This window comes from Wasmannia auropunctata, unplaced genomic scaffold (genome assembly GCF_000956235.1).
Source record: "Wasmannia auropunctata unplaced genomic scaffold, wasmannia.A_1.0 LD336022.1, whole genome shotgun sequence".
Taxonomy (NCBI): Eukaryota; Metazoa; Arthropoda; class Insecta; order Hymenoptera; family Formicidae; genus Wasmannia; species Wasmannia auropunctata.
This window is the reverse complement of record NW_012026868.1, coordinates 228,822-239,199: the sequence shown is the minus strand read 5'-3', so window position 1 is coordinate 239,199 and position 10,378 is coordinate 228,822. Positions and strand designations below refer to the sequence as shown.

Below are 10,378 nucleotides of genomic sequence, written 5' to 3'. Positions count from 1 at the left end.
TTAACTTTTGGTTGCATCATGAGGACGATAAGATAAAATTGATTATGAATTTACAAGTTTGTTATATGTGTATTTGTACACAGCTATAATCTTTGGAAGATAAAATGGAGCTGTTGACAAACGCAGTGCAGCTTCAATTTTTATAAGTAATGCATTAATTGTCGTAAATAACGTTTATACACGGAAAGAACAATTTTGCTGAATCCAAATCTGAAAATAATTTTTGTTCAATAATCAAAATAATTTTGTGCGAAAGTCAAAGTGATTGCTAGAATATCACGTTTTATAGCAATGCTTGTCAGCTTTAACATTCTAACAAATTATTTTGATGATTCAACAAAAAATTATTTTCAGATCTGTTTTTAGCAAAATTTTAAGACCTTTCAACAAAATCGTTCTTTCCGTGTACAATTATATAATGATGTAGGATATTTAATACTTCAGCTTTCTCACACGCTAACTCAGCTAACTATATTTTGCATTAATAAGTTGCTGTCCGAGGCAGCACAATAGTTAGCTTACTCTATTTTAGTGTTATCTCCATTGTGTTCCATAATACTCTCATATTTCTCGCACGACGATGGTTACGGCACTGCGCGACTCCACAAATTTACTTCCTAGAATTTCTGTTTGGCTTCATAAATGTCTGATCTCCTAGATCCTTTTATCTGCGAATGCTTGAAGTGCCGGGAAGAGCCGCGGAACAAAGCTGCAATTAACTAATGCAAAAATGATATATCTCGGGCGGCCGCTCGCGGATGAAAGGGGGGCTGAGCAGGGGCGGACGGGCCACCAGACGAAAAAATTCGGAATATTTATGCTTGGTATTATTAGCGCATGTCGGCGATATCTCGGTGGGCATCGCTAATTAGCCCGCGCGAACGGCGCGGGCCTTTCGGCAAACAGTGCTGGCTACTGTCTTCGAAGGTTCTTCCCGGGGCGCAATCAAGATGGTGGCGCCAACCACCCGGCGAGGTCGATTCCGAAACTAATTGCCACGGCTAATTTATCCCAACGACATATACGCACAGAGACGCCATTCTCGGATACCGCGTAATCGCGCTCGCGTAATCACCGCCGCCCGCCGTACGCCGACGGAGATCCGCACGGACGACCTCCTCATGTAGGTGCTCAAACTTACAATTAGACAAGGACATACTTTGAATCGATTACCGTATCGAGCATGGTACATTATTGTCTGGAACTGAACGAGGTAGATAGCTTCCGTCATACAATTATATGCCCGATGTTTCACTATCGATATTTTCCTGTTCGTGACACCTTGATGAAAACTCGATGAAAATGAACGACCTAATTAAGAAGTTATTTACAAAATTGCTGTTAGAATCGTTCAGGATCGAAAATTAAAATTGTTAAAATTTGCATATGAAATTTACTTTAAAACTAGATTCGAAAAATATGAAGAAACAATGTCAATTTATTTGTTTTTATTCGCAACGGACATTATATTTTTATCAAACTTTAATTTAAAATAAAAATTTTTGTTAATTATGTAATATAACATAATTGAAACATCAAACTTTTAATAAGTTTTCATTATTAAAAAAAAAATTTCAAAATTATTGAAATATTTTATTTTTAAACGAATAATGCTGAAATTTCATTCATTTTCCCGTAAGAAAAAAGCACATTATATAACATATTAATTCGTAATTTAATTTTTGCATTCATTTTTGCATTGACTCTGACCGAGACTTTCTTCATTGAGGCGAAAGAAAGGATTTTAGGGGAATAAATTGTGGTGTTTACAATAATACAATTTATTAAATAAATTCTCCTGATCGTCGTTATGTTTGCTTTACATTTATACAAAATTGGAAAAAGAATTTTCTCCAAACTATAAAGATTCATTCGTTTTATTATTTGCATTCGACGATGCAAATGTAACCCCATTTCTCGAATAAGTCACTAGGTATTTATGTACAAAGTAATTAACGCGTGGTACATGAGTAATATTTACAATTCTATTTACAATAATTTCCAGTCTTTTCAGGACAGGCGACATTGGCACAGACGAATTTTTTCACAGACTCATGAGTCTTCACTTCTTTATTAAACTAATACTGGAAAGTATAAAACCGATGACGAGATTTTTCTCTCTCTTTTCTCTCTCTCTCTCTCTCTCCCTGCTCCCCTCCTCTTCTCGAGATCATTTGTCAACGTAATCGCGTAATTTTTAAAAAGTCTGTCCTTTTCGCGCAGTCGAAATCATTCCTCGGGACGTGAGATTCGATGACAGATCCTTTCAACCGGTTTCGAACCAGTATCGAACATTATTGCTCTCATTCCCTCGCGGGATGCTGAGCGATTGCGTGGTGAGTCAATCCGGGATGAGATAGCATTCCTACGGGATAAAGTCCCGCGTGAGTCAAGATCCCCGGGTGCGAGCCGTAGAGCGCCGTGTGGTGCTGTCTCACGGCCGACATTCGCAGCTTCTCGATTTCCGCTTCTTGCAAACGCTTCGCCTTGGCACGTCGGTTTTGAAACCAGATCTTCACCTACAACAATAAATCAATTTGACTTTACAACGGCGTATTTATAAGGTGATGATTTCCGACACGATGATTAATACGGAATATGGTTACTGGCGTCTGCAAATATTCTGGGTATGATTTAATAATTATTTATTCGAGATATGAAACGACATTGAGATATATGTAGCTTCCAATTCGTACGCATTATCGACGAGTGACATTATATTTAATGTAGAAAAAACAAACATAGAAAAGTAACTAAATACACAAAATTATTTTAAACATATAGAATATAATTTATTTTTAAATCTGAAATTAATACAGGCCGAAAAGCTTATCACAGAATACCAGCAGTAATGTCTGATGATATCTTTGTTAATATTGACTAGATACATATATCAACAGAAAATTTGCCCGGCACTAGTTTAGAGTGCAATAGAAATAAATTGCCTCAGTTTTACGGCATCGTATAATTTTGTGTAAGTTTGTTCGACCGTTGGAATTCGCAGCCTGAGCGTTTGGCATCGCCTTTAAAATCTTTAAAATAAACTGGAAGACAGAGCACATTAAGTTCGATTTTAAATGTCACTTTCGAGATATAATTTTGGCAAACGGCGTCTTGATGACATCGCGATAAAGTCGAGGAGAGGAACTGATAAATAATCCGCGGTATCGCGTCGGCGCATCTGCGGCTATAAACAAACCGTTACCCCTCGGTGCAATTTTATCGACGTCTATCTTAATCGGAATAATCGGCGTAGTTGTTGTCGGATCGTTTCGGAGCGGCAGCGGCAGCCTGCGCGCGGAAATGAGCTCGCGCGCGATTCGCGCTCGCCGTGTTCATGTACGCGCGAAGGCACGCGTAATGCGTTTCGGAAATCGCTGCCAGAGAATCGGGATCTCAGCCGGAGATAATTGGCCGGTCATCGCGTGCTATCGCGAAACGCGTTTCAGGCAATTTGTAGTCTATTAATAAAATTACCGTCCTCTTTCCCTTGTATCGCCCGTCTCGGGTGTAGCGTGCATTTACGCGCGCTAATTACCGCGCATCTGGCAGCGCCGTACGGTTAACCATAACTAAGCCCTGAGAGACGCGCACGGAGACTGTTTTGACTCGTGAATGGCACCCGGCACCGAGGAAATAAAAGTGGCGAAAGATGTGGAGTGTGCATTTACGCCAGTGCCAGTTTGAGACTCTAGCGGAGACGCCGCGCGCCGCATCTCGAAGAAATTACGATCCTCACAGCGGGCCGGATACCTAATGTGCTAATTTGATTGCATAACGAACGAGAAATTATAATTCTCAATGAAACGCGATTCGATTTTCCTTTAATAAACTGTCTTTATAAATTATCATAATAATTTATAATAAACTATGTAATAATCTATGATGAACGTAATTTATGTTTAATAAGGCATAGAATAAATGTCAGCAAAAGTTCAACGAGTTGATAGCTTATTCGCCAAGCATTTGCGAAATCATGTTGATGTCTGATAAAACGATAAGAGAAATTGACTTTCAATTTTAAAAGAGAATTAGTCATGGTTTGTGCATGTTTTATTATAGCAAATATTTATGATTATATTTATATCTATTAGCTAAGAAAATTATACCGCATGATGCAGCGAATGTTACTGCCTATTAAGTTGAAAGACAATTTGATATCAATATCAGGTTTAACATTTTCGTTAAGTCATACACGAAGCATTGATAATAAGTTTTTACCTGCGTCTCCGTGAGGTGCAACGACGACGAGAACTCTGCCCTCTCGGCGACGCTCAAGTACTGTCTCTCTCTGAACTTCTTCTCGAGGGCCAGCAACTGCTGGGTCGTGAAGGGCGTTCTGGGCTTTCGGTTCGGCTTGTGCTTCCTCAGGTTGCACTTGAGCTTAGCCGGCTCGCCGTTCTCTGAAAAAAAAAAGGAACATTGCTTTCAGTCGAAGTGCATGTTGCGCACCGGGAACAGCGACGAGCATTATGCTTCATAGGAACAAACTGACGGACAGATAGTCCCTCTCGCGAAGGTGTACCGCGGGATAGGTAGGCCAACGGAGGAAAGGGCCCGGAGACCGCAATGTCCCGTTTTTGTCGGCCTCGAACCGACGGAATAGCCCCGGCGAGGGCAAACGCGTCTTTTTAGGGTGCAATTCATAATTTTTCCGTCGGAACGGCGCCGCAAACTGGCCTCATTACTTTTTTGCCGCCCGACCGCAAAATTCCGGCCGCGAATTGTTTCTACACGGCCGGGCCGCGGCTACCGCTCGCATAAGAGTGCAGATCGTAACGCCTGCTCGCGCGAAGGAAGACGTCGTTGGTGTGAGCTTGGTATTCTTCGCTCGCTGTGCTTAGAAAAAGACGCGGCCGCGGCAACGGTTAATTGCACGGCTCGACGATGGTTAATGTTGCGTTATTTTGTTAGCTATGGTCATAACAAGCTTGTGTGTTCAACAGGAGCATACTATAATTTCTTTAGATAAATCCGGATTTTATTAATAGGTATGAATTTGTTACATTTATATCAACGTCTTATTAAACGAAAAGAAACCCCGAATTCTTAAGTTTGATTACAAGAATTTAGATGCTGCAGATAAAAAAAACTCTTCAATTATTTTCACAAAAAATTTATTAAAGACTTAATGCGAAAGATGCAAGAAAAATTTTGCATCTCTTGAATGATTTATAATATTTTTCAATTTTCCATAAAATCTAAAACAATCATTTGTTTTAAATCCTACAATACGTAGTTGGAGACAATAATTATTATTCGAATATACATATATATTCAACATATATTTTAAGCATCCGAAAGCTCAATATCCAGAGAACATTGTCTATGCCTCCACGCCACGTTCAGATAATCGAGGACGCGTCGAGCTGCTACGAGCAGAACAGAAAGGAATAACAGGGAGTCCGGTATCGGAATATATCGGTTATATTCCTCGAGATTTGTCTCGAGACAATTGACAGATTTGTAGAGCGGAGGTGAACAGCTTCTGTACCGAGGCAGCGAGATCACGACGAGACAAAAGGCCACGTCGTCGTCGTCTTGGCAGTTGCCGTTTCTGAATTTCAAATTCGTCGTCGGAACCGCCCTTCGCTCACCTCGCCTCGCCTTATCCTCCTCGTTCCTCCCTGTCGTCGTCCCAAGACTTTCTACGCATTAGCCTCGACTTATAACACGGATAGTATGCCCCATGCTCGATCCTACTTCGAAATTGTCCTTTGTATACGTTCCTCACCGCTCGCTAAGGGTTCCAATTAGTCTCAGCATCCGGTGATCTCTCCGCGTCGCGGGGCCACCAAAAACGCGGAGACCGATTTCAATCCGGGGCGGGGAAGGGAGGGGGGACTACCGATCGAGAATGTGCATTCGAAATAATTAGCTGATTCCGCCGAGATAAGGCGTGTTCCACGAATGCAACGATCATCGGACGTAGTGCAAACTGGAAAGGGAGAATCGTGAATGGTTCGGTGTCTTTTATTGCATTGCATAATGATCGAAAGGATTAACGGTCTCGATATAATCGTACTCGATTTCCTCACTGCGTTCTCGTGTACCGATGGTGCCGTTTAAAAAAATATTTCATATTCTCAGATATTTACGAACGGAGTGAATAATGGCATGGAAACCGTTGATCTGCTGTTATATATTATTATATCAGAAATCGTATCTTTATTTTAAAAATTTGTGATCTATTCTAATTTATTTAGCCGTATAAGATAAAAGAAATAAGAGAGAATGATTTTAAGAAACTTCTCAAGTCTCTAAAACATATTTTAATAAATTTGTACGTTTAAGATATCTCGTTATATTTGAAACATAATATTTTTTAAATTTCTGCATCAACTTTAATAAAAATATCATATATTTTTTCTTTACAACACTCAAATATTAGAAAATAGTATTTTCAGAAGAATTGTATATTATTTACATACAAGTTGTCTGATCAATTTAAAGATGAAACTGTCTATACACTTATACTGTCAATAAATTTTTTTTTACGGTACAGAATCTCACTTATTTAAGATAATCACGATGAAAAAGCGGTGGTAAAACTTTGAAGGGGTGCGCCGATCTGTGAAAATACCTTCTACGAGAGTTCATATTTCAGAATTATGGCATTTTGCCCGTATCGTATATTTCACATGAGATCTTATTTAAGATTGTCTTATATTTACAGTAGACACAAGCTATTTTTATTCTCAGACTAAATTTTATTTTAATCGTGTTAATATTTCTAGAATACATGTAAATATTAATTTAACTAAAAATATTTTTAATTACATATTTAGATTTTTTAATTTGTGAATGCTTTTTAGATAACTACATTTGTTATACGAACTATTATACATTGTTATATAAATTAATCTACGATAATCGAAGGATTTACAAAAACTTGATAAGAAAGAGAATCCTCACACAATTTTGATATTAAAAATTAATTATAAAATAAGTTTTACATTAAAAAGAAATATATGTATATATAAAAAGATACATACATTCAGAATAAACAACATATAGAGACAAACAAGTTAATTAGATTTGGTAGTAAAAATAATGAAATGTTTGAAAAGATAGATCAGCATCGAGATAGATTTGATTGTGTAATAATATCAGATATAAATATTTTATCCATGAATCACGAGAAAATTCTTTTATAACAGTTGAATCATTTATCATGTGAGAATACGTGAGAATTGTTTGGCCCGGCCGAGCGACGGTAGGCTATCGTTCAGCTGTGGTCGAAGAGTTCAGCTGCGGCCGTTCGTAAATCAATTTTTGTTCGTCGATTGTGCGATTTGTCTTGGGACACCTTTCTGCGATAATCACCCATTGTTTCGTCAAAAAATCCACGAGCAAAATGTAGTTAAGTTCAATCCTGCGTCTCTAGTTGGTTTCTTGACGTGGCAAAATGACGTCGCAGATTGCCTCTTTAACAATCGTCTTTTGTAAATCGTAAATCGTTTAACTAATTAGTGCTGAAGGTAATCATTTATTTGACATCGTGTCAAGTAGCTAAAGAATACGTTACACGTCGATTGGTGCTAATTATTTATGTTAGAGAATTAGAGACGATTAAAAGCTTATAGAAAAATTATTAAATTATTATATACTGAATGTGTGGAATTATTGAGTTGTAAAACCGTAAACAGAGAGAGTACACTTGCGTGATTGTTACCACGAGATAGCCTTCTACAAAGCTTATGTTTTCAGAATATCATCACGTTCAATATTACGTATCGATAAGGAGTAAAGTTGTCTGGATTCTATATAGCAGCGAGAAATTGCCATCCGTAAACCGCGTCTGTAACCGCGTAATCGCTTTAGCCGCAATGAACCATGAAAAGAATCTGCCGAGAAACACAAGGGCGATTGGCACTCCGCCAAAGCTCAAAGACAATCGCAAACACAGTTGTCGTTGCACGGCCAAATAGCTCAACTGTTTTGAAATTATAACGTTAGAACGATCAAATGATTAATGACTTAATGAAACGATTAATGGCTACATAGGAAAACTTATTATTCGGAACATAAAAGAAAATGAGATTTCTCTCTCAAATGTAAATGTGATATCTTTCTCGCTTTAGCATCACCAGTATAGAGAGTAAAACGTTTAGAAACGAAAACGTCGAATTAATCATTTCGACGTTAATATTTTAAACGGAAACAATATTTCAAAAATACATATAGATTGTTAAAAAAATAAAAATTGACACTTACCGTTTAGAGGAGCATGATGAGAGAAGTGAGAAGGGAAGAATGTGGCCGTGGCCGCGGCCGCTGCGGCGGCCGCAGCGGCTGCAGCTGCATTTTGATGTCCGCCGCCCCAGACTGCAGGGTGAAGACTAGGCGAGATCTCCGGGATACCGCCGATGGTGGCGAAACCGCCGAGGTAGGCCGGTGTCGGCCTAACGGGAGTTGGGCTGGACGGATGATGCTGAAGATCCTCCACGTCAACCAGTCTGCTCTCGTCGTCCTCTTCGATGTCGTCCGTTTCCGAACATCTCGAGCGCGCCTCGTCGTGAGAGCTGCTTCTCGGTGATTGCGAGCCGGCGTCCTGGTGACTGCCGATGATCTTCGGAGACGAGGAACAGCCTACCGCGGGTTCCGGCGTGGTACTCATGTCGACGGATGGATGCATGCGGTAGTCCACGCTACCGGAGGTCGATCTTCTGCCGGGTGACTCGATATTGCAGGCGTAGTCGATCGCTTCGGGATATCTCGGTGGCGTTCTTGGCTCCGAACTATTATGAGGAGAGATGCAATGAATCAATCTGACATCTTGATTATGATTGGGCGACGATAAGGTGTATCTTGACGTTCTGAAGTCACACGGATGCTTCAGCATACGAGGCTCCTGTCGGATCGGCGCGTACGAGACGATCGGCGACGATCTGGGTGACGTTAAGATCGCGTCCTGCCTCCTCGAGGACTCCGACGTCTTTCTGGTGTCGGCCAGCAGGGCCGCGACGGAGAAGCTCAATCGATGAGCCGGTTTGGGACTTGCCTGAGCCTCGTCTGGCGAATCCGGACTGGTCGATGCAGGCGTCACCGGCGAGGTCATCCTTATTACTGTCATTCTTGGACGTCGATCGGTTACGTTCTGTGTCGATTAGCACTTGCTTGGATCCGCAATAACTAATTAATGCTCTGATATCTCTAGTCTCAACAAGAGCTATCCGCTCATTCCGCGACGGACTCGACGTAGTTCACTGCTTCACGAATGACTCTTCACTGACTCGTGCATGGTCTTTCACGAATTCGAAATCCGAAGTTCGCTCCCGAAACGAAAACGATCAGCTCCGGAGAGGGACGCGTGTGAGGCACATCGATCACACCAGGGATACAGTTGTTCAAAGTTTGACAGCTCGTGGATCAATGATCCGCTGACCAGCAGCTCTGGATAGCCTCCAGCCAAGCCGAGCTCTCCGTGTGGACTGAGTTTGACCGCTCAGCCAGCACCGCCCTGATTTTTCGTTTTGCCTTCGGCTAAACGCTCGTGGTGGGGTCGTGCCGCTCGTCGGCGGAAGAGAGGTCCCTGGAAGTGGGGAATCCGTATACGATAGAGCGAGAAGGAGAGGATCAGAACGGGGCGAGGCTGGCAACTACTAACGGGGGCATTCCTCGCGACGCTCCGCCCCGTGGCTGGGACCCAGGAGCAGGCGGAATTATCTATACAGCGATTTTTGTACCGAGGGATAAGTTTCTCTCGTGCAAATGCGACGTGCCGTCACGGGAGCGGGAGCGGGAACGGCGAAGGGAAGGGGACGGGGCGACGAGGGAAAGATTTAATCGCCACTCGCTTTACTACGTCGGAGACGGTAATGAGCGCAATTGAGCAATTAGGCGGGGTGATTAAGATTGAAAAAAAAATTAAGAACGCGGATGAGATAGTTTTCAATTGTCGTTGCATTAAACGGCACCGATAAAACGGAGAGATCATGTTTGGATTAGTATAAAATGTCGTTGTGAGAACAAAGTGAAAACGTTCAAAAGAACTTTGAGTTCTTTTCTCGCACTGTATTTTTGATAAATGCTTCGATTAGCCTTATCTGTTTCTTAACCTTAAAAATTGAGGGATTTAATTACGAAGATAACATGTTAAAAACATAGCATTGCTTTTAATTTAATTATAAGAAGAGACGTAAATAACAAGATTGTTTTGCGATTCATTTTTAGTCAACAGATTGGATTTAAAGCAAAATTGAATTTAATTTTAAATTCAGCACAAGAATTTGTCTTTAAAAATTAATACATTATGAAATTTCACAGTACCATTTCTTATTGAATTAATAAGCAATTTATTCTGCACGTCATTCTATTATATCTCAAATAATTTTGATATGACCAATTGCAGCTTTCCAAAATTAAACCATAATTA

General features: G+C 40.6%; 1 protein-coding gene across 1 annotated transcript; it reads right to left on the bottom strand.

Annotated features, from left to right (window-relative positions):
• Positions 1–1,765: 1,765 nt before the first annotated feature.
• Positions 1,766–9,429, bottom strand: LOC105453050 (muscle segmentation homeobox-like). The gene is made up of 3 exons (XM_011694722.1): positions 8,218–9,429; positions 4,222–4,403; positions 1,766–2,519 (listed from the first exon to the last, which is right to left on the bottom strand). Exons 1-3 carry the CDS (start codon positions 9,074–9,076, stop codon positions 2,304–2,306), a joined length of 1,257 nt encoding a protein of 418 aa, XP_011693024.1. The 5' UTR covers positions 9,077–9,429; the 3' UTR covers positions 1,766–2,303.
• Between the last annotated feature and the right edge of the window lie 949 nt (positions 9,430–10,378).